General features: G+C 36.2%; 7 protein-coding genes and 1 non-coding gene across 12 annotated transcripts; 4 read left to right on the forward strand and 4 right to left on the reverse strand.

Moving 5' to 3' along the window:
- Positions 1–470: 470 nt before the first annotated feature.
- LOC104783151 (BON1-associated protein 2-like) lies at positions 471–1,987 on the reverse strand. 2 transcript variants are annotated; one of them, XM_010508253.2, is made up of 2 exons: positions 1,230–1,987; positions 471–824 (listed from the first exon to the last, which is right to left on the reverse strand). In XM_010508253.2, the coding sequence occupies exons 1-2, from the start codon at positions 1,813–1,815 to the stop codon at positions 805–807; spliced, it is 606 nt and encodes a 201-aa protein (XP_010506555.2). In that variant the 5' UTR covers positions 1,816–1,987; the 3' UTR covers positions 471–804. The 2 variants fall into 2 exon arrangements, with proteins under 2 accessions (XP_010506555.2, XP_010506554.2); XM_010508252.2 differs by lacking the exon at positions 471–824 and having other exon boundaries at positions 1,047–1,976.
- LOC147946404 (small nucleolar RNA snoR114) lies at positions 655–742 on the reverse strand. Its single transcript, XR_015597974.1, has one exon. It is a non-coding gene; the product is annotated as a small nucleolar RNA snoR114 (small nucleolar RNA).
- A 5,159-nt stretch (positions 1,988–7,146) lies between the features above and the next one.
- LOC104783152 (cell division protein FtsY homolog, chloroplastic) lies at positions 7,147–9,666 on the forward strand. 2 transcript variants are annotated; one of them, XM_010508254.3, is made up of 11 exons: positions 7,147–7,539; positions 7,632–7,736; positions 7,836–7,909; positions 7,990–8,048; positions 8,180–8,217; positions 8,393–8,513; positions 8,607–8,675; positions 8,766–8,848; positions 8,934–9,002; positions 9,103–9,165; positions 9,264–9,666. In XM_010508254.3, exons 1-11 carry the CDS (start codon positions 7,243–7,245, stop codon positions 9,375–9,377), a joined length of 1,092 nt encoding a protein of 363 aa, XP_010506556.1. In that variant the 5' UTR covers positions 7,147–7,242; the 3' UTR covers positions 9,378–9,666. The 2 variants fall into 2 exon arrangements, 1 of the variants encoding a protein (XP_010506556.1); XR_015597746.1 differs by having other exon boundaries at positions 7,170–7,539; positions 8,409–8,513.
- A 637-nt stretch (positions 9,667–10,303) lies between these two features.
- LOC104783155 (phosphomannomutase) lies at positions 10,304–12,649 on the forward strand. Its single transcript, XM_010508256.3, has 10 exons — positions 10,304–10,656; positions 10,752–10,818; positions 11,223–11,299; positions 11,393–11,428; positions 11,571–11,626; positions 11,714–11,813; positions 11,897–11,992; positions 12,079–12,168; positions 12,268–12,319; positions 12,406–12,649. The coding sequence occupies exons 1-10, from the start codon at positions 10,543–10,545 to the stop codon at positions 12,456–12,458; spliced, it is 741 nt and encodes a 246-aa protein (XP_010506558.1). The 5' UTR covers positions 10,304–10,542; the 3' UTR covers positions 12,459–12,649.
- LOC104783154 (LIM domain-containing protein PLIM2a) lies at positions 12,589–14,037 on the reverse strand. Its single transcript, XM_010508255.3, has 3 exons — positions 13,561–14,037; positions 13,351–13,476; positions 12,589–13,258 (listed from the first exon to the last, which is right to left on the reverse strand). The coding sequence occupies exons 1-3, from the start codon at positions 13,693–13,695 to the stop codon at positions 12,833–12,835; spliced, it is 687 nt and encodes a 228-aa protein (XP_010506557.1). The 5' UTR covers positions 13,696–14,037; the 3' UTR covers positions 12,589–12,832.
- An 84-nt stretch (positions 14,038–14,121) lies between these two features.
- LOC104783156 (DEAD-box ATP-dependent RNA helicase 6) lies at positions 14,122–17,447 on the forward strand. Of its 2 annotated transcripts, none has more exons than XM_010508257.3 (10): positions 14,122–14,877; positions 15,004–15,064; positions 15,180–15,414; positions 15,517–15,755; positions 15,902–16,153; positions 16,250–16,430; positions 16,508–16,596; positions 16,689–16,762; positions 16,860–16,989; positions 17,084–17,447. In XM_010508257.3, exons 1-9 carry the CDS (start codon positions 14,525–14,527, stop codon positions 16,936–16,938), a joined length of 1,563 nt encoding a protein of 520 aa, XP_010506559.1. In that variant the 5' UTR covers positions 14,122–14,524; the 3' UTR covers positions 16,939–16,989; positions 17,084–17,447. The 2 variants fall into 2 exon arrangements, with proteins under 2 accessions (XP_010506559.1, XP_010506560.1); XM_010508258.3 differs by having other exon boundaries at positions 14,157–14,877; positions 17,077–17,447.
- Positions 17,448–17,598: 151 nt separating this feature from the next.
- On the reverse strand, positions 17,599–19,701 carry LOC104783157 (remorin). Its single transcript, XM_010508259.3, has 4 exons — positions 19,207–19,701; positions 18,389–18,442; positions 18,214–18,301; positions 17,599–18,105 (listed from the first exon to the last, which is right to left on the reverse strand). Exons 1-4 carry the CDS (start codon positions 19,361–19,363, stop codon positions 17,829–17,831), a joined length of 576 nt encoding a protein of 191 aa, XP_010506561.1. The 5' UTR covers positions 19,364–19,701; the 3' UTR covers positions 17,599–17,828.
- Positions 19,702–20,520: 819 nt separating this feature from the next.
- LOC104783158 (uncharacterized) lies at positions 20,521–23,332 on the forward strand. Of its 2 annotated transcripts, XM_087512055.1 has the most exons (7): positions 20,890–21,060; positions 21,147–21,363; positions 21,470–22,029; positions 22,129–22,321; positions 22,420–22,484; positions 22,578–22,788; positions 22,868–23,332. In XM_087512055.1, exons 2-7 carry the CDS (start codon positions 21,181–21,183, stop codon positions 23,234–23,236), a joined length of 1,581 nt encoding a protein of 526 aa, XP_087368181.1. In that variant the 5' UTR covers positions 20,890–21,060; positions 21,147–21,180; the 3' UTR covers positions 23,237–23,332. The 2 variants fall into 2 exon arrangements, with proteins under 2 accessions (XP_010506562.1, XP_087368181.1); XM_010508260.3 differs by having other exon boundaries at positions 20,521–21,363.
- The last annotated feature ends 58 nt before the right edge of the window (positions 23,333–23,390 follow it).

Genomic DNA, 23,390 nt, shown 5'->3' on the forward strand with positions numbered 1-23,390 from the left:
TTTCTCCAGTCAGATTCATTTATCGGTGATTTTAGACTCTCTCCACTGTTAAACTTTTGAGCTTTAGTATCGTGGTGGAAACTTGAGACAACGTGAGGGGCTTGAGCTCTTTCTCTACTATTTTGTTGTGTAAATGCATCAAATAAATAGTTAATTATATTACACAACTGTTTTTAATAACATGTCGAGATTATAATTTTATATAATAATTGAGGTTTTGACGTGTGGTTTTAGTGTTTGCAATAAGAGAGAAGTCGTCTTCATATGCACATGTGAAATGTGAATGTAGTAGACGCCCGAAAGCTTCACCAAATCGATTGAAGAAACGTTCTTTACACGTTACAAAACGTAATAAATAATTCAACTTCCTAATGTCAATTATTTATCAAAATTAGTATTTAATATCTAAAGGTTGGACCCAAGATATATAGATTAACCATATGTAAAAAAAATGGTTACCAAATAAAAAGTAGGATAAATATAGTGTTTAGTTTACTCTTATCCATTTGACGTACATTTTCATTATTCCATCATTAGTAGCCAATTATTACATATATCTTTTTCTGGTACAACTATTACATAAATATATCTTTTAGTGTATGTAATATATAAACAAGACCAGAAAATGAGAAGGAAAAGAAAAAGAAGAATTCAAAGCTCAGGTGCGCACCTTACTCGTCTGTGAATCAGACGTTAGTGATGAACCCAAATCCATCATTATGCGCTATAATCCTCACAGCTCCGCGTCTTAGGTGTCGAACCCGGCCTTCACCAAGTTTTACTTACAAAGTAACCACCAGACGACTAATTCTTTTTGTTGACCACTGTGCACAAATAATATATATAGTCAAAACATTTAAGTGGAAATGGGTATATATCCTATCTAATTGGTTCACATTTATTTTTATTTTTTTTAAAAATCTTATACAAAGCTATAATTTTTGTGTGTTTCTGTTGATTTAAATTACAAAATCTGAGTCGCAAGAAAAAGACGATTGTTGAAGCTTTGTAGCATGAGTTAATTAATTCATCACAAGAATTCCAAGTAAAAAAAGGGTTTTCTTATTGATTTATTTCATAATACTTAAATTTATCAGAATTTTTTTTCCCCCAGAATCCCAATTTTGGAATAAAAATATGGCAAAAAAAAATGTCAAGATATTAAATATGTGCAAACATACGAGAAAATTAGAAGGAGGAAAAAAATCAAGAAGGGCGTTGATACGCACACCAAACAGGAACTCCGGTGACTACACGACCACCACCATAACCAGCAGTCGAAGCCATTGATGTCCTCTGTCTCCACATTTGATTATTGGTCGCCGCAGCAGCTTGCGAAGAACATGCCGCAAAGGAAGAAGACGGCAACGGTAATATCGATTTATGATCATTATAACTACCGTCAGGTTTTACCATGATTGACACGTTGATGATCCCGCATTTGTCACCATAGTCATCTCTCAACCTGTAACTCAAGAAATTCAAATGCCCTTGTGGAGCAAAACCTCCCATGAAGTCCGTCACGGGAATCTTGGCGTGTCCAACAAGTTTCTCAGCTCCATTGCTCGTTCGATAGAATACGTCCACGGAGATGAACCTTACGCTTCCGTTTATTGGCATCTCAATATCGAATTTGTATTTCCAAACCGGACAGCTCCCACCCAAATCATCCAAATTGGACTTCCAAGAATGTTTATCGTCGATACTGACGACGCTGAATGTTTTTTTCTTCAATGGTTTACGATCAACCTTGAGTCCTTCTGCTGAGATTACCTCAACCTCCAGTGATCGTTTCATTGTTGAATACGACGACATGGTCTCTTTATATGTTATGTGTGTGTATATGTGTATCAGTGTATGTGTAAGTCTAATCCTCTTTGCAAGAGATTCCCTTATTGTTTTGTATCTTGAAATTGAGAAAATGAGTGAGAGAGAGTGTATATGTAGGCTTAAGCCAAATTGACCAATGAAGAAGAGGCACGCTTTTTTCGTCGTTGTTTCCACTCACTTTCTAATAGTGTGTTTGTTTTTAACTAGTATCTTATTTTCTGGGAAATTTCAACTATTGTTGTTTTGTTTTGTCAACTTTAGTCATTTCGAGTTTTCGACCGTTGTATGGTTTTAAATTTATTTAATCAAATAATGGGAATATATTCTTTCTTTTTTAAAATCATATATTTCGCTTAACGGGTATATATATATATATATATATATTCTTATTCTGGATTTGATTTTTTAAACATAAATTATTATTTTTTTTTTAAACATAATAATAACATAAATTATTATTCTTATTCTTATTCTTACTCAGGGGATGAAAATTGTAATGATATATTTAGATATGTTTTTTTGTTTGAGAGAGATGGGAATGATGAGGTGTTCGATCGGATGGTTCCTGGACGCTTGGCCGGTGGCACGATCAACGGTGGTGTGCGGCGTGTCTACATCTAATAAAATGGTGCGTCTTGCTGCAAATTATTTAATTTGCTTTGATTACATCACGATATTAATTACGTATATCCACCTAATTTTCCTTATTAATTAATCGTTATTATTTTATTTTATTTTGGACAAAAATCGTTTATTTTTATTTTGTAAAGTATTCAGTAGCTTTTTCTAAAGAAAGGGCGCGTCTCTCCACTACAGAAGACCTCTACAATTTTGCTTTTTAAAAAAAAAAATTATTTTGTCTAAAAGTTTTTGATTTTCCGAAAAAAGGATTAAAAATTAGCCCCAGGCATTATAATATTTTCACGAATGTCTTTTAAAATTAATATTTATCAACAAGTGCATTCACGGAATTAGAAACTTAGTTTGAGGAAAGTTATGAAAGTACCTTTGTTTTTTGTTTTGGTAAACGTTATGAAAGTACGTTGTAGCCAAGCTAGCTTTAGTTTGATCTCAAGGAAGACATTGCGTACGTGGAACGTAATCGTTGAGAAAGTCTTTGGCGCTAGTTGTTGGAGTCGTTGATACGGCACGTGTCTTGTACACAAGCGATTAAATTGACTTGTAATTGAAGGAAACTGAAACTACAATTCGAACGAAGTTTCAGGTTTAATTCTGTTCAAACGTACGTGGGCACGCGTTTTTCGTTTTTCTGCACCAAACTAGACGACATTAAAAACATGCTACTCTGATCGTTGGCCAGTTCGTATTAATCTCAAATTCTCAATATCACAGTTTCAGCACAGAATATAACAGATTTAATAGAAATTAACCTCGTATCTTCACTTTTGTGAGACTATTATTGTGATTGGACGTCTTATAATATAGTGATAGAATCATATAAAGAGCCATTAAACCCCTGATTGTCAAAAAAAAAAAAAAAAGAGCCATTAAACCCCTCTCGTTAACACGAAGAGCTGCAATGGCCGTTGGGTTTAGAGGAAGAACAACTTACCGTCCGAGTACACACTATAGCCATTTTCTCACATTTGCGTATATATAAATCATACTGACTAGTCAAATAATACAAATTGGTATAATAATCTAGTTACGTGATTCATCCACTTTCAAACAGTCAGTGTAGGCAATAGCTGGGATAGGTAGAAACGAGTCTTTGGAAATCTTGGCCAACAAACACATACACAAATGACTGCATGCATATTATAGTCATACGTAAAAAACGTTAATTACGGACGTCATGATGTGCATCTTCTCTTTTTAATTGTTAAAAACCATCATGAGCATCTAGACGTAAGTTAAAGTAACTGTGGAAAAAATCATATATTACATCCCTATTTGAAAATTAAGTTTAAAAACTAACCACGATGCTAATAACGAGTACGTACCTTAATTTTTATGGATTATTCGCCAGATGGTACCATGGTCATAAATATGTATTATATATATGACCGAATATAATATGACTGTTGGGCTTAGCTTGCAGTGATGAATAACCATTACAGATTGTTTCTGGAAATTTATGAGGTTTTGCCTCGTTATTTCATAAAACACTTATCAGTGATACAGTACGTCTTCTACAATGTTGTCGTGTTGACTTGAGGGTTCAGTGTTATGTCCGTAAATAGTTTTGGTTGATTGCGGGAAAAAGACGAATTGTATTTTACAAGGTAAAGTTGACGTATGCAACTATTGCTTTTCATATAAATTGCACTTTTAAAATATTCAAAGAGAATGAATTAATACCAATAATTTTGTCGATTGAGATTAATATTGTATATGAGAATTATATATAGTCGCGCGCATACATACCAACAAATTGTTATCGTTAGATCCTATATATGTTCAAATTAATTCATCTTTCTTTTGGATGTTCATATTTAAGCTAAGAGTTTTTAGGAAGAAAATAACCATTTGTTCTCTCCTTTTTACCCTGCTACGGTTCAAAACTAGATTCACTATATTGTGTCGAATGAGACTAACTACATATTTTAGTCAAAACTGAAATATATATGGACGTACGACAAAATCATGAAACAATCCATAGATCTAATGTTCAAGCATTTCATCATTGAATGATATCGAGGATTTTGTTGTTCTTTTCTTTCGTTAATAGATAAAGAAAACATATCTGTCGTTTTCTTTTCCTTTTTCTTTTCCGAAATTTTAGTTGCTTCTTAGTTCATTTCATTTTATCGAATGTGGAAAAAGATGTGATTTGATATATACTTAACTCTTAAACACATGTGTACGATTCTTATAGCTGTACTCGTTAATAGATAATTGACCAGCAAATAGCAAGTCTTTGTATCATTTTCCACTAACCTATATATAGTTTTATGATTCTTATAGCTGTTTATAGAATAAAGTTTTAATTTGAGAAATTCCCGGTAATTGTTTCAGACATCTCCCTTTATCGATCGGATCTACATGTGTCGAGATAACCAAAGTAAATGTTTTATATTTCAATAATTGAAATCTAATAGACTAATTGTTGGACTGGTGCATGTGATCATGACAATGTAAATACATTTCATTGTACATGGGGGTTTGTTGGGCGATAGTAACGGACATCAAAACTGTGTTTTTCTTTTCAATAATGTTGACTCGACGATACAAATAACAAATAACAGAAATAAATCATCAAAATGTTATCGCCTAAGGAATAAACCTAAAACGACGTTATTCTGTCAATATTGTCTACCATGGACATTGACACATTGTATCTCTAGCTGTTATTGTTATCCATCGCTAACAAAAATTGAAACGAAACATTAAGCGGAAAAATGCTTTATTTGATTACGTACTATTTAAGCGATTCATAACATATAATGTCTATTGTATATATTGAGTATTGACATGTCATGTTGTTACGTCATCTTCGTGACGTGAAATTAAGATATGTACGCTCGCATAGCAAATGTAAGTCCGATTGAGAGATTTAAAAATGTTTTAATCAAAGACTAGTAATCGTGACTTTTCACTTTTGGTCGTCTTTAACAAAAACAAAATGGAAATATGAATGAACACAAGTATAGGGTGCAGACCTATGAATTGTTTGATTATCCCATAACAAAATTATTCAGTAGGCTCATGCTCGTTGGATGGATACCGTCTAAAAATTCTGTGGTACTTATAGTCAACATATCAGTCAACGTACGATACTAAAATATAATGTTAGTGACACAAAATTTCAATAACAACTAGTTGTATAATAGAGGTGTCATGTGTATATGAGTGGTTGTAAATTTACAAAATAGTGGGAAAAAAGTACCCCTACACCATGTTTTAATAATCCATGTGAACTCGGGCGTTTGTGACTTTTATCTAATACAATAAATCGTTGCAATTTTCTTATAAACCGCGCATTTCCAACATCGATTATTTATATTATAGTCTTTCTGTTTGTTTATTTGTTCAGCGGCCAACCTCTTTCTGACTTAGTCGAGTCGCAACTTGACCATAAGAAAAGTAAACCAATTTAAGATATGGATAAAGTCAGGGAGGGTTACCACTTACCAATTGAATTGATGGAAGAAAAAATCAAAAACTCATTCCACCTTATCAGTTATGTGGAAAAAAGATTATGTCATTTGATTTATATATTTTTTTTTGTGTGTAACACATTTGTATGTACGGTTCTTATGATTGTGATATATAGTACAAACATACTATTAAAAGCAAATTGACCAGCAAAATAGACTTTGTTATACTTTTTTCTACAGATGTAATTGTTCTTTTATTTTGATTTTTCCACAGATGTAATTGTTCTTTCTCTTTTGTTTTGGTTTGTCCAGAGATGTAATTGTTCATGTTCTCGATTTTGCTCACACTCACGTCATATCCATGACGTTATATGTGCTTCCGGCTGTTAGTGTAGCAAATAGTACATAAGACAAATGCTATACATAAAGACAAAGAAAAGATGCATTAACCTATAAAGTAAACGTTCAACTACAGACTTTTCAATTTTGGTCGTCCTTAGCAAAACATAATTTGCATGTACTATATATGCAGTATAAATTGTCAAAGTAGGCGAAGGCGTCTGCAAAAAAAAAAAAGCAGCAACAAAGAAATGAAACGATAATGGAAGAAAAACAAATAAAATGATGGTCCTTTTCGGAAAAAGAACCGTTACTTTTACTAGCTAATGCGTAATGATGAGCCGGCCCAAGCACCAAGCTGGTGAAGCATGTGCTTGCGGCCCGGTTCTAATAATTAAAATTTCGGCCCTATTTTGGTCAAAAATCTCTTATAGCTCTACTGGTTAAAGGCTAGGTGGAGGAGTGATAGGTGGCGGGTTCGATTCCTACAGTTGCAGAATGATTTAAAAGTATTTTCTTTTAGGTGGCCTTCTAATTTTGTTAGCGACGGCTCTGTATAAATTTGAAGCTTCAAAAAATGATAAAATTATAGAATAATTATCATCTAATGAAATATCTGATGCGAATCTTTATTGCATCTAACATCAAATGTGAAGAAGAAAGGTCTATTTAGTTTGTCTCCACTTTCAAAGGATCCATATATATATATATATATAGTAGCTAGAGAACAGAACAAAAGATAGCAATAAATAAAACTAAGACCACCCCTCATTTGTTTAAGCTAAATGTAACACTAAATATTTCATCTAATCAAAATTACATACGGTCAAAATTTCGAGAAATTCACATCAAAAATAATAATAATAATTTTATGTAATGGGCTTAATATAGTGAGCCTGCACCAATATAACGGGCAACAATACAAACTCAAAAACGCAGCGTATCGAAAAGCATCATATCCAGTGAGTAAACAAAGTCTCTCTCTCTTGAACAAAGAAACTTGCGAGGCGCCATGGCAACTTCCTCTGCTCACCTCTCGTTTCTTGCCGCATGTTTGTCGCCGTTCTCCTCCGAACGGATTCCTCAGAGAGGTGAATTTCGTCCACCAGTTACCCGGTTCCGGTGCTCGGCCGGAAAGAGCGGATTCTTCACGCGGCTTGGTCGGTTGATTAAGGAGAAGGCCAAAAGCGACGTGGAGAAGGTTTTCTCCGGATTCTCCAAGACTAGGGAGAATCTAGCAGTCATCGACGAGCTCTTGCTCTTCTGGAACCTCGCCGAAACAGACCGAGTTCTCGATGAATTGGAAGAGGTCCTCTTAAACCTCTTAATTTCTTATTTGTCGATTTCTCTAGGTTTAGGATGCAAATGGAGTTATCTAATCTTGGAATTTGCAAATTTCAGGCGCTTTTGGTTTCTGATTTTGGACCCAAGATTACGGTTATAATTGTTGAGAAGCTAAGAGAGGATATTTTGTCTGGGAAGCTCAAATCAGGAAGCGAGATCAAGGTTGATCTAATTCTAATATAGTACTATATATGTAGCACACGTTAATTGTTAGGAATTAAGTTTCATAGCTTAGTTGATCCAAAATTGTGATTGGTGTAGGATGCATTGAAAGGAAGTGTATTAGAAATGCTGGCTATGAAAAACAGCAAGACAGAGCTTCAAATGGGTTTCAGGTTCTCTTCATTTTGCTATATGCTATGTTAGATTCTCTTCAAATGGGTTTTAAGTTTGGTTACATGCTATGGTGTATCAGGAAACCAGCTGTGGTTATGATTGTTGGAGTGAATGGCGGTGGGAAGACTACTTCTCTTGGTACGGAAATAATCGCAATATATATAATTAATGGTTTAGACCAAGTTGGAACTCAAAAGACTAAAACTTGGTTTGCATTGGGTTTAGCCACAGAAAGATCTTATGTGTAAGAGTTGGCTTTTGTTTTTCAGGAAAGCTGGCTCATAGATTCCAGAAGGAAGGAACTAAGGTACATGTTTCATGTTGGATTGCAATGTAGACCCTTTTTGTTCTTCTCTTGAGATTTGGATGGGATATTAGAAAGTGGTTGCCTATATAGGTAATGAGAATATACTAGGATAGGTAGAAATAGGAATTAAGAGTATCAGTATGTTCATCAGCAATCCTGCGATGAATTGTCATAGGTATTAATGGCAGCAGGTGATACATTTAGAGCAGCAGCGAGTGACCAGTTAGAGATATGGGCAGAGAGGACTGGGTGTGAGATTGTTGTGGCTGAAGGAGAGAAGGCTAAAGCAACAACAGGTGAAACCAATGCGCTCTTTTGCTTGTAAGTGTTAGTGTTGAGGGCAAATAACTAACTTTAGCTGATTTTCAAAACGTTTTATTTCTGAATAGTTCTCTCAAAGGCTGTGAAAAGAGGGAAGGAGGAAGGTTATGATGTTGTATTGTGTGACACATCTGGACGTAAGCATATCAGAGTTTGCTAGTTGACTTTAAAACATGCATTTGCACTGTTTTGACTGATCTGAGGAACATTACAACTCTTTATGTAAGGTCTTCATACTAATTACAGCTTGATGGAGGAGTTGATTGCGTGCAAAAAAGCAGTGGGCAAGGTTGTCTCTGGTGCACCCAATGTGAGTGATCCTTTATATTCTCCCATTGTGTTATCTCCAATTTTGATTGTGTGTTAGCTAAATATAATTTTCACGGAATTGTTAGGAGATCCTACTTGTCCTTGATGGAAACACTGGTTTAAACATGCTTCCACAAGCTAGAGAATTCAACGAGGTACCAAACGGAACCACCTAAATCTAGTGTCTCTGGCTCCCAAACTATTAATGCTTTGTAAAATCTTGAGGTTTCTGGGTCACTACTTGTTTTTGGTCAGGTTGTTGGTATTACCGGTTTGATATTGACGAAACTAGATGGCTCTGCTAGAGGAGGCTGTGTGGTAAGAAGTCCGTAATTTTTTTTATCTCCTCTCTCACCTAAAGCTCTTATTTTTCATTAGCTCTGTCATTGAAACTGGTTCTTCATATCTTACTGCAGGTCAGTGTGGTTGAGGAATTAGGCATTCCTGTAAAGTTTATCGGTGTAGGAGAAGCTGTAGAAGATCTCCAACCTTTTGATCCTGAGGCCTTTGTGAATGCTATATTCTCCTAAAGCCATAAAACCTCGTCATTTTCCGAAAGCTGTCATCTTCAATGCAGGCCAGAGCCAAATGAAAACTTCCCAGTACTTTCGCCGGAGATGCAAATGAAGAATTCCTTTTCAAGTTTCTTAGGTCGTCAAGCTTCTGCAATGGATGCAAGTTTTGAATGTTAATGATGTGACAAAGCTCGTTGGCACACTGAGAGTGATCACAGACACAAGAATGTAACGAGTCAAAGAAACTGCTTGTATTTCACTACTATTTTGTATAATGTTAAATGTTGTATAAATTTTGAAGAAATCAGCATTGTGTATGTTAGCATAGCAAATGTGAAAATGGCACAGAGAATGGAAATGGATGGCGCCGTATACAATCTTTCCCATGTGCTTCAGTTTTCAAGTCTCATCTATAGTAATGGCCTAAATTGCTTCATAGACAATTGTTTTTTGGGTCAACGTATTTAAGAGAAAAAGAAAACTATACATGAAAAATACTTTACGAGGGTATATTCTTTTCCGTCGTACTCGTAGAATATTCAAAGTACACTAGTGTATAGTCTTTTTCTCCACAATTCTAAAGTCTTACTGTATATAACAGCGAAAATTTTCCAAAAATTCTAAAAAGTCTTATATACACATATTTTAACTTATTTTATTTCTCAATATTAGAGAATTAAAAGGTTTTACCAAATAACTTATTAAAGTGTAACAAAAAATTAAAATATATGAAAAGATGTATATGTTTTTTTTTTTTTATAAACTTACATGTATATATTTTTGATGCATTTAAAATATTTGCTATATACCAATTTCCTTTGAAAGTAATGAAAAAAAAATAGTACTTTTAATTTTTAGAATTTAGAAAAGATTTCAACGTTTTATTTTGAATTGAACAAGAAAAAGAAAAATAACATGAATAAGGAATTTTAGGAAATTACAATTTTAATGCGTCACGATTATTTTATCGACCAATCACTGATCTCTAGGACAAAAGAAAAGTGAGGACCATAGTTTAAGCGACACTCTTTTGGTTTGGTTTCGATTAGATTTAACTTAAGATCGGTCCAATTTATAAATCCATCCACTCACATCTTCCGCCATTATCATCATCTCTATCTCTTTTGAAAACGCTTCACATCCTTCTTCCCCTTCACGATCCCTTCTCCAACCAGTTTCAATGGCGGCGAAAAAACCCGGAGTGATCGCTTTGTTCGACGTCGACGGTACTCTCACAGCTCCAAGGAAGCAAGCTACTCAAGAATTGCTAGATTTTATCCGAGAATTGCGTAAGGTATGTGATTGCTTTGCTCAGTTGCGTTTCTATGAGTCAGTCGTGTTTTTATGCCTGGTTAGTGTTCGATATAATGTCTATGAGAGTTGCTGCAGGTCGTCACTATTGGTGTCGTCGGTGGATCTGATCTTAGCAAGATATCTGAGCAGCTTGGGAAAACAGGTACGACTCTGATCGGATCCCAAAAAAAAGAACTGTAATTTGTGGTAGAGTTTTCGATTTTGGTATTCAAAGTTAGGATCTTTTCGTAAATTGATGAGGATTGTCTCTTTTGTTCTGTTCTCTACTATATGGATCCTTTAACAGTGGAGACAAAACTACATAGACTTTTTGACTAGATCCATCAACAGCATGGATACAGAAGAGCCTTCAAGTCTATAGTATAGCTGCTGATCTTTATCTTCTTTGTCTTGAGTTCAAATTCTGGAATGTGTTTGATTTCCCCTAGTCTTAGTTTTCATCTGTTTTTCTTAAAGAGGGGATTTTAGATCTGGCTCCATTTGTCTTTGCCTTGTGATTCTCCAGCTGTTTTAGCTGAAACTTTTGAATTTGTTAAATTTTTGCAGTCACTCACGACTATGATTATTGTTTCTCTGAGAATGGTCTTGTTGCCCATAAAGATGGCAAATCCATTGGAATTCAGGTGCATATGTAACAACGGCTTTTAATTGCCTATCCACATTGTTGTTTTCTCGTTTCTTTTGTTTCTTAAATAGTTTGTATCTTTTTTTCTCAGAGCCTGAAGCTGCACCTTGGAGAAGATAAACTCAAGGTAAATCACATATCATTGTCCCTTATGTGTGATAGTTAGCAGCAGTTTCTTCAGTGTTTCTTTAGTAGTTTCATTGATGTTGAAGTGTATGCTTAGTATATGTATCTGGATAGTTTGTGATTGTGTAAAACTGATGATGCAGGAGTTGATAAACTTCACGCTGCATTACATTGCAGACTTGGATATTCCAATTAAAAGGTATAATGTGGATCCATCTACTAGTCTATATATAGTCATGTTTGCAAAGTGAAGAGATGGTTTACTTTTTGAAATTTGTATACATAGGGGAACATTTATTGAATTCCGTAATGGAATGCTCAATGTATCACCTATTGGTCGCAACTGCAGCCAAGAAGAAAGAGACGAATTTGAGAGATATGATAAGGTAAAAAAGTAAACAATTTTGTTTTTCAGTTTCTTATAGAAATTTTCTTTGTTATCATTCAAGACTTTTTCGTGTCTCAAAAGGTTCAAGACATCCGGCCAAAGATGGTAGCTGAACTTCGTGAGCGGTTTGCGCATCTTAACCTTACTTTCTCAATTGGAGGACAGATTAGCTTCGATGTGAGTAGAATCAAAATGTTGATGATGACAATTCCTTATAATCTATTTTTTGAGTTACTGAATCTGTTTTTATTGTTATGACTCAGGTCTTCCCTAAAGGTTGGGATAAGACTTACTGCTTGCAGTACCTGGAAGACTTCAGTGAAATCCATTTCTTCGGTGACAAAACCTATGAGGTAGAAAACTCAACTCAACTTTTCCAAATCTCTTCGTTACTTCTTGTATGGTTTCCGTTGAGCTCAATGAGTAAAAAATTTTGCTTGTAACTTGTGCAGGGTGGAAACGATTATGAAATCTATGAATCACCAAAAACAATTGGCCATTCAGGTTAGTTACTTAGATATATTTACACAATGTCTAATTGATATAAATATAATTTTTCATGACAAGTAGGATTGTTTCTGTTGCTGCAGTTACGAGTCCAGATGACACAATGGCGAAATGCAAGGCTCTGTTTATGTCTTGAAACACTATCCATCTCGAGAAACAGTGTCAAGAGTTTGATTCTTCTTTGGCGAAATCTTGCAACTTTTGATTGTTTACATTACAAGGAATGGAGAGAAGTGTGTGTTGCGTACTACTATGGATACTGTATGTTTTTGAATTTTGATTCATCAAATAAAATAAGGTCAAAGATATAACCTCTTCAAAAAGAAATCTGATGTTAAAGCTTTCGTTTACAAAACAGATTCTCTCCAAAAAAAAGGCTTAAAACTTTACAAGAATATACAGAAACAAACAACAACAAATTTTGTATACATAATTACTCAATTCAAACGTAAAAGCATATAAAAGCATGAAACTTAAGGAACTGATAAGATTCGTTCCTCAACACCACATTCAAGACTCAACGACGGGCTCAGCCTCTTCTTCTTCTCCAGCAGCTTCAGGGACTGCTTCTTCCTCTTCTTTTGCCTCGGGAACTGAGTCGGTGTCGTCGATAGGTTTGAGATCATCGGAAGGGGGAGAAGCGCCACCGGAAGAGGCGGATCGACGGTGGTTAGCAGCAGCTTGATGGACGTGGTTGTAACTCCCTTTCTCGAGGAAGAGCTGATTGAAATGGACTTTACAGTAGAGGACGCCGTTAAGAGAAGCGTAAGAAGAGTGAGTCAAAGGACAACCACTGTGGGCGCACCTGAAGCAATTCTTGTGGTAACACTCTCCTTCCATTGTTACTTTCTCAAGTGGGTAAACCGTTTTCTTACAAGTGGCACATTTGTCTTGTGTTCCACTGAAGAATGATGATAGCTTGCTCGGAGTTCGAGTCTTGCAGAATCCATTTGGGAAACAAAAAAAGATCAGATGAACAAGAAACTAAAAAGATGAATCTTACTTTGAAGAGAGAGATTAGACGATACCAGATCATTGGGCTTGTCGGTCTTTCCAGTCTGAAAATTCTTGCTGTAATTGCCAGACTCTTTGAAAAGCTGTTCGAAGTGTGGCTTACAGTAAAGAACTCCATCCATTGATGAGTAATTGCTTATCTGTTTACAAAGATTTCATCTTTATGTTATAAAAAAAAAGCATTTGTCAGAAAAAACAGAGGAGGAAGAAAGAGAGAGACTGACCACGAGAGTGCCTTTGCAATGGCTGCATTTGAAACATGATTTGTGATAAGTATTACCCTCTAATGTCAAGAGATCCATAACATAGACGGTTTTGTCACAGGCCTTGCATTTATCCAATGTTCCTGTAAACGACATTTTTTCTCTTCTTCTTATATTAATGCTGTTTCTTCGTTGGGGTCGGTTTGAGTCTCCAGACACGACGACCAAACACGACGACGAGGATACAAAAACAAAACTCGATCTCTGTTTCCTTTCTTTTTCATCTCAGAGATGTGTCTCTTATTTATCAAAAAAAAAAAAAGTCTTGAAATGAGAGGTAATTTTGGGTCCAGTGGTAGAGATTCGAAAGAGGAGAGAACCCACCATTAAAAAAATTAACGTCGATCAAAAATCAAAATTCTAAATCTGGGATTGTAAATGCTAAAACGAAAGGACTTGGTTTTCTCGACGTTTTTAGCCGTAGGTAGCTCTCTATTTAAAAAAAAAAAAAATTAGAGGGAGTATAATTAAAAAAACAATTAAGAAACATGGGGTTTTATTTAGAATTATGGAAAAGTATGGGGGTTATATAAGTGAAAAAATAATGTGGAGTGGATAAGAGTGAGTGAAATAAGAAAAAAAAAAACGGAAAAATCCATAAAATAAAAAACAACGAAACGACTCCGGCGGCGAGTGTTTGTGTCTCTGTGTTTTGTTTTGTATCTTTCTTTCACTTTCTCAGTAAACCAGACGACAAATTTTCCCGAGAAAAATTTATTATTTCTCTTCTTCTTCAATTATTCTCCTTTTTTGTTTTGTTTTTGTGTGGATTAGTTGTTCCGATCTTACCTTGGAGTTTTGAATCAATCATCTCCATTACGAGTTGTTGTTTTTAAGCCAGCCTCTTTTGAGCTGTTGAAGATTATTTTCTTAGTAAAATTAGGGTTCTCTCTGTTGTGTATTATTTGGAGATCGGATTTGTGTGATGAATAATAATAATAGTAACAATAGAGGAAGATTTCCTCCGGGGATTGGAGCGGCGGGTCCTAATTTTCAATCACGGACTCCGAATCCTAACCCGCCTCCGCCTCAGCCTCAAGAGTACCTTCAGTCACGTTCTCCGTTTCCGCAGCAATCTCAAACTCAGCCTCCACAGTATCTCCAGTCTCAACCTGATGCTCACCAGTTCGTTCAACGGTCTTACCCACAGACCAATCCTCAACAGATTCAACAGCCACAACAACAATGGTCTGGAGGACGCGCTCAGCTTCCTAGTGATCCGAGTTACGTAGATGAAGTTGAGAAGACGGTTCAATCTGAAGCTAACAACGATTCTAAGTAAGTAATTGTTCGTAAGAATGGTTGTTATGAATGGTGCTCTTGATGTGGTGAAGTAGTAGTGGTGTTTGAAGTGTTCTGCCTACTTTGAGCTTAACCAACTATGTGTATTTTCATGCTTATTAGTACCCAAGACTGGAAGGCAACCTTAAAGCTGCCTCCGCGAGATGATCGTTACCAGACAGAGGTATGATATGATTCCTTTATATAATAATTGCTTCTGAAGGTTTCCTGAGTTATCAACCCTTGTTTTGAGAAGACGGCATTCCCTTAGAGCATTGTTTTTTCCATGTTGTCTGCAGGATGTGACTGCCACCAAAGGAAATGAATTTGAAGATTACTTTTTGAAGAGAGATCTGCTTAGAGGAATTTACGAGAAAGGTTTTGAAAAGCCTTCACCTATTCAGGAAGAAAGCATTCCTATTGCTTTGACTGGCAGTGATATTCTCGCTAGAGCCAAAAACGGGACAGGCAAGACTGGTGCCTTTTGCATTCCGACCCTTGAGAAAATTGATCCAGAGAACAATGTCATTCAAGGTTTGTTTACTTCCCTTTCAGCAATTTTCTCTCCTCCTTTCCATTTATATAAAGCTACTTTCTTGCTGGGTTTACCCCTTGTTGATCTATCTTCTTGTGCAGCTGTAATTCTAGTTCCAACCCGAGAGCTTGCCCTTCAGACATCACAGGTTTGTAAGGAGCTTTCCAAATATCTAAACATTGAGGTTATGGTCACCACTGGTGGTACCAGTCTGAGAGATGATATCATGCGTTTATATCAACCTGTGCACTTGCTGGTTGGAACTCCTGGAAGAATATTAGATCTTTCCAAAAAGGGTGTGTGTGTTTTGAAAGATTGTACCATGCTTGTAATGGACGAGGTGAGTTCCTGATTCTTTTTGGCTCTTTTGTCTGCTATACCTGAGCTACAATTCAATTCCTGTTATCCTAAATATTTGCAAATTGGATAGACTATTTTTCTTTTTCTCGTGAGCTCGTTGTTCTGACTCGTAAACATCTTTACCAGGCCGACAAGCTTTTGTCTGTAGAATTTCAACCTTCCATAGAGGAGTTGATACAGTTCTTGCCAGAAAACCGTCAGATTCTGATGTTTTCGGCTACATTTCCTGTCACTGTGAAGTCCTTCAAGGATCGATATCTCAGGAAGCCTTACATTATCAATCTCATGGATCAGCTCACACTTGTAGGTGTTACCCAATATTATGCTTTTGTTGAAGAGAGACAGAAGGTGCACTGTCTGAATACACTATTCTCTAAGGTCAGATTTTCAGACAGCCCTAGACCCAAATGCTTTATTTTCTGGCTACTTAATGTAGTGGATCTTTATACGGCGTTATTGTTTTATCAACTGCAGCTCCAAATAAACCAATCGATTATCTTTTGCAACTCTGTTAATCGTGTGGAGCTGTTGGCCAAGAAAATCACAGAACTCGGTTACTCATGCTTCTATATCCATGCTAAAATGGTTCAAGATCATCGGAACAGGGTTTTCCATGATTTTCGCAATGGTGCTTGCAGAAACCTTGTTTGCACTGGTACGTTTAGTGCTACTCATTTACTTGAATAGCGACAAATGTGTTTAAGTTTAACGGGAAATGTCTGTCTGTTGTAGATTTGTTTACACGTGGGATTGACATTCAAGCTGTGAATGTTGTCATAAATTTTGATTTTCCTAGGACTTCTGAGTCCTATCTACACAGGGTATGTAAAGGAAACTGATATTGATTTATAAATATTAAGCACATTCTCTTTTTCATATTGTGAATGTTCTTTTTGCTTCATTACATTACCAGGTAGGCAGATCGGGACGATATGGACACCTTGGTTTGGCTGTGAATTTGGTAACTTATGAGGATCGCTTCAAAATGTTCGTGTTTTTTGTTCTGGTTTTGTCTTTCAACTGGTGTGGCCTCTTTTTTCGAACATGCTATAGCTTTCTTACTCATTTATTTGGTTTCCAACAGGTATCAAACTGAGCAAGAACTTGGAACTGAAATCAAGCCAATACCTTCACTTATCGACAAGGCAATCTACTGTCAGTAACTTCTACCTGGTGCACATACTCCACCCGGCAAGGCATTGATGGATTAACCGGTGAGACAAATCCCTCTCTAGGCATCTCGACATTAAAACCAAACATGCATTGCTTATAGACCAAATTCCCAATGATTGATTTGTCAGTGTTCAGGTGTATTGAGGAGGCAAATCATTCACCTTTGGCAGCCACGATCTCGTTCCAGATATGGAGGCAACACAGAGCAATGTACCGAGGCAAGAAGAGACAGTATAGGTGGTTGATGGCGATGGAAGCGTTTGGTTTTAGCTAAACCTTCAAAGCAGTACTGGCTTGGTTTGGTTTGGTTCGAAGACTTCTTCTGCTGCATGATATGAACCTTTAAGCTGCACTTCTCTCATTTTCATATTCTAAGAACCCTTTGACTTTGGGTTTGGGTGTTTTATGACTTATCTTGGTTTCTTTTGTTTTAAGACTTGAAGACGTAGGAAGGAATTTCATAGTAAGATCAAATCGAAGAAGACATTTTTTAACTTCATTCTCTTGCTTATTGCTCCTAGATCCACCTGTGTCTTCAGCGTTGTCTGATCTATTAAGGGTTTTACTTGATGTGTGTGTGTGTCGAGTCAAGTTTCTCAACATTACAGAAATCTAAGGATCAAATGTGAGCTCGTAAACAGACATACAACTGAAACAAACAAAAAAGCAAACCATGATTGATGCTTCTTCATACGATTATACTCCATAAGATCTTTCACTTTAATGTTGTTTTTTACACATAATTACCCAAAATATAAACAAGACACACAACCAAACAAATAACCAAAAACTATAAAAAGCTGTTTAATCACACAAAAGAAAGAAACAGAGATGAACTGTTACAAACAATGACCTGATCAGGGACAAATTTAATAAAGACTTAGAAACATCCACAAGTTGCCTTTGGTACTACACCAGTGGCTCTATACTTGGCAGCCATTTCTTCAGCTTTGAGAAGCTCTTCTCCTTTCTTAGCTTCAACCATTGCTCTCTTCTCTTCTGCTTCCTTGTGAATTGCAGCTACTTTATTCTTCATTTTCTCACCGTAAAGTGCTTTTTTCTTCTCTAGTTTTTCTTCGATCTTCCTGAGTTGAGCTTCTACAGCTGCTTTCTTGCTATTCTCCCAAGCATGCACATCAGATGTCTTCTTCTGTGCCCTGTGCATTGTCATCATTTCAAGATCATTAGCTGATTATTATCTGTAAGAAGTAGTAATCTTCTGAGTAAGGAGAGATCATGAAACTTTATTTAGTAAGTCAGTGTACCTGTTCTCAGCTTTAGACTTCTCACTCTCTTCCCATGCTTTGATGAATGACGTTTTCTTCTCCTTTTCCAAGTCTGCAAGTATCACATCTGACCAAAACCAACACACATTACATTTGATGTCAATTAGGGAACTAAGTAACCAGAACATAAACATCAAAATGTTGTTTAGCTGACCTCTATCGGCCGAACCAGCTGAAGCTTTCTTCGGTGTATGCTCCTCGATGGGTTCTGCAAGAAGCTCCCTTATAAGTACAACACATTGACATTTGTTCAAGAAGCTCACTTGTTCTGTAAGTGTTATATCTGGATAGCTCTAATGTGCTAATCAGATTACATATGGTCATCAAGTAAAGTTATATTCATGGCCAACTAGTTTCCAGATAGAAATGAAAACTTCACATAAAAAGCAAAGCAGAACACAACATTTACTTCAACAACTTAACTTTAGTTAAAAGAGAATCAAAGATAGTAGTAAGAGATATAAGATGAACTAATGCAATCTGAAAATTGTTCAAAAAGTTAGTACACTAGTTAATTGTTAATTACAAATTCCAAGAGCAAGGCAACTTTAAGAGAAACGAAAAAAAATGTAGGAATATTAAGAAAGTAAACCACCACCTTTCTTAATTCATAGCTGTCCACAACTAATTGTCATGATTCCCATATACTTTTTGATAACACGTAGGGAACATTGCTTTATTAATTTTCTACCTTAAACAGAAAATTAATCATATTTTAACAATATCTTCCCTTCGGAAACCTTAAATTTTCTTGAAAAAAAAAAAAATCAAATGCCATGAAAAGTTCTAAATTCTGATGGATTTTAGACTATATAGCCTATCCAAACGAATTCACAACCTGCCTCAGGCATCTTAATGAAGCAGTAAAAATCTAAACCCTCAATTTCAAATACTAATTTATAGTACTCGTAAGTAGAAAGATTACCATATATAAACACAAACACATGTGTACATAAAAAAAAAAAAGTTTACTTTCAACAACGGTAAGAGCTTTGGACTCGACAGGAGGTGGATTGTGAACCTTCTCTTCCGCGACTTCAACCGGAGCAGCAGGAGTCGCTTCCTTCGCCGGAGCTACAAACGCCGGAGATTCTACGTCAACCTTACTCGTCTTTTGTTCCTCCGCCATTACCTCTCAGCCAAAGAACAGAATGTTTTTAGTTTTTTTTTCCTTGTAAGAAAGAGAAAAATACAAAAATCTCCGAATTTTAAGCCAATAATAATTAATGACAAGAGAGTTTTTATATCCTCCGTTAGCTTATACCGGTGGAGCGTACTACGCGCGTTTAATCTGTGTGAGACACTTTGTTTTGCTTCACCGTTGATGTTTTTGTACCCATGTGATCGTGCGGCTGTAAAGTTTTGCTTACGCGTTGGATGCGATCCATGTGATTAAACATCTCACTGCCGACAGGTAAAGTTGTTCAATGATGCCACCTCACAAGTCACACCTCTGTTAGGAAAAAAAAATACTATTATAGTATCATTCTTTTGTTGATGATATATATTCAACAAAACTTAACTTTTCCAATTCATTTGAACTCTACATCCCAATAAAATTTAACTAAACAAAAAAAATTAATGTAGTTGCTAATCTTATCAAACCAAACAAAAGTTGAACCTAGAAAATAGTACTCGAGTTTTAAATGGAACAAAAGGGTGACGTGGAGCCTCACTGAGTCGACACGCTGGAAGACAGATATGGATAATGTCTTGGATTGGACTTGACTTGGACGGTCCAAGTTGGACCTTTAACCCAATTTTGCCGCGCGCGTGTACAAAACGTTCCGGTTAAAGAGACGCGTGGTATATTGAAGGTGATTAAACCGGTTAAGACATGTGATAGATGGGACCGTTATTTATGACTTTGCTCGTTTGGTGTTAGAAGAAAAACCAACTCAAGTGAGATGTAGACATCTCTTATTTCTCGTCAGTGTTTGGGCCTTTTAGTGAATCTTAACGGCCCAATGGGCATTTTAATTTCCTACCCAGCTGGGGTTTAATTAAAAAGAACGTTGTAATCTGCTTTTTTTTTTTTCTTCTTTTCAAATCAATAAAGTAGTACTAGTAGTTAAATAGGATGATTAAGGGTAATCATTAATCACAGACTCACACAAGTTCAGAGATTTAAACAGCCTGGGAAAGACGTACTATATGTAAAGACTGTACCGTAGATTTGTTTTTCTAAGAATAATAATAATATATTTTTATAAAGTATGCAACATGGAATTATTTAGGATTATTTACCTGTCTTGTATAATGAGTGGTCGAATAATGGTCTCTGATGTCACTTAACTTTAATTTAATGGGGGGTAACTAATAAAGGTTTTATCTTCTTTCTTCGAAGTTGGGGATTCTTTTTTTCAAAATTTAAAAGCATTTATAACAAACTTTCTTAAAGAGGACTTTAAACTTAATTGAACTCTTAACATTTTTATTTTTATGGTAGTAAGCAGATTATTTGGTAAACCAAAAACGTTTGTATCTCTGATGTATCATTGTCTGACTCTATATGTGGTGGTGATATAGGATCATTGGAACATGGATGACCATTTTCCCTAAACTGATAAAAATACTGTAATTTCTTTAATATTCACCAACATTAACCCTTCGAAAAAACTAACAAGAAAGAAAGAAAGTAAATGATATTAACACAACAACGATATGAACTTCATTAACACAAAAAAGATGTGAACACAAAAAGTAAACGATATTCACATTAACCCTTCTAACTAAGAAGACGTGAAACAAGATTCAAAATCCTCGTGGAAACGCACCAGTCGAAAACTCAAAATCAAAACCTCTGAGCTTTCTCCATCGCCTCCGGTAAAACGCTTCATCTCGCCTGATTCTCGTTTTTCTTCTCCTTCATGTTGAACGTTTAAATTGTAAGCATATATATATATATATAGAAATAAAGGCAGAAGTAGATAGGTATATAGATTCATGCTTCAACGGGCTAGCATGAAGAGGATCAACAACAACGATCCTCAAACGAACAAGCATAATTATGTCTGTCTTAAAACGGCGTCCAATCCAGCAAAAAGCATCGCAAAAGCTACTCTGTTCGTCGTCACATCTATCTTCATCTCTGCTGGTCTCTTAGTCTTATTGGGTTGTTTCGATTTCGTGAGTTCCATAATCTTTTTTAATATATGTAGATATACAATTTTCTTCAATCAAGTGAATGTTAAACTTAATTACTAATTATTCGTTATATTGGTCTCTGTTGAAGACAACTTTGGCAGGACTGAAGCAAGTAACAGCAATCAGAAAATCACAACCAATCACGAACCAAAGGTTCCCTAACCAATGCGTACAGAAGAACCAGACACGACATCAAACTCCCGAGGACGGCTCCTCGAGAAACAACAATAACAACAAAGCAAGAAGCAACCATTCGCGGCCATCCACGTGTCCTTCTTACTTCCGTTGGATCCACGAAGATCTACGGCCATGGAAAGAGACAGGTATCACGAGAGGGATGCTTGAGAAAGCGAGGAGGACGGCGCACTTCAGGGTGGTTATCCTCGACGGGAGGGTGTACGTTAAGAAGTACAGAAAATCTATTCAGACGAGAGACGTTTTTACTATGTGGGGTATCGTACAGCTGCTACGGTGGTACCCTGGTAGACTGCCAGATCTTGAGCTCATGTTTGACCCTGACGATAGACCAACCGTCCGATCTAGAGACTTTCAAGGTCAACAGCATCCGGCCCCGCCTCCTTTGTTCCGTTACTGCTCAGATGACGCCAGCTTGGATATCGTCTTCCCTGATTGGTCCTTCTGGGGATGGTAAACTGAAAGCAACACACGTTTGTTTAATCATATTAATTATGAGATTCTCTCCATTAAATATGGGCTTTACACTGAGCTTTATTGTTATTGGGCCAGGGCTGAGGTTAATATAAAGCCTTGGGCTGAATCGCTTGTGGCAATTGAAGAAGGGAATAAGATGACGCAATGGAATGATCGCGTGGCGTATGCTTATTGGAGAGGCAACCCTTATGTGGCTCCTACTAGAGGAGATCTTTTGAGATGTAACGTCTCAGCACAACAAGATTGGAACACTCGTCTCTACATCCAGGTCTGGTTCCCATACTCAACATACTAGTTAAATTTGATATACTGTGTTAGAATTTATTTAATATCTTAAATGATAAATATTTTATTATTATTGTGAAGGATTGGGATAGAGAATCTAGAGAAGGATTCAAGAACTCAAACCTAGAGAACCAATGCACCTATAGGTTACTTTTTATTTTACTTTGCTTTCTTTTGTTTTGGGATATGTATTTGCAAATTTCGATTTTTAAAATTTGGCTAGTGAAACTGGAATATAGATACAAGATCTATATAGAAGGATGGGCATGGTCAGTGAGCGAGAAATATATAATGGCATGTGACTCGATGACTTTATACGTGAGACCAAAGTTCTATGATTTTTACATACGAGGAATGATGCCATTACAACATTATTGGCCTATCAGAGACAACTCTAAGTGTACTTCCCTCAATTTCGCCGTACATTGGGGGAATACTCATTTGGACCAGGTTTGTATGTTTTATTTCATTTTAAGTAGACCCCATAGAGTTTTGTTTTGTTACTAAATTAACCCATTGATTTTATTAGGCGCGTAAGATAGGGGAAGAAGGTAGTATATTTATAAGAGAGGAAGTGAGAATGGAATACGTATATGATTACATGTTCCATTTGATGAACGAGTATGCAAAACTTTTGAAGTTTAAGCCGGAGATCCCGTGGGGAGCAACGGAAATTACTCCGGATAGTATTGGTTGTCCGGCGACGGGACGGTGGAAAGATTTCATGGCGGAGTCGATGGTGATGTTTCCTAGTGGAGAGTCTCCTTGTGAGATGCCTTCTCCTTATAACCCTCAGGCTTTAAGAGAGGTTCTTGAGAGAAAAGCTAATTTGACTCGTCAAGTTGAGTTGTGGGAAGATCAATACTATCATGATTTGGCTATTAGCAAGAAGCCCTGACCAAATGGGCTCTTGTATTCATGTTGAAATTAGTAAAGGTAAACAAGTGATTTTTTCCCGACTAGTAAATATTACGTATCTCAAGTTATACAAAAACAATTTCTCCTTTGAGTAACTTAGTTTAACTATGAACAATGAATGATATCATTTACTC

Source organism: Camelina sativa, chromosome 4 (assembly GCF_030686135.1).
Source record: "Camelina sativa cultivar CO46 ecotype springtype chromosome 4, ASM3068613v1".
In the NCBI taxonomy this organism is placed as follows: Eukaryota; Viridiplantae; Streptophyta; class Magnoliopsida; order Brassicales; family Brassicaceae; genus Camelina; species Camelina sativa.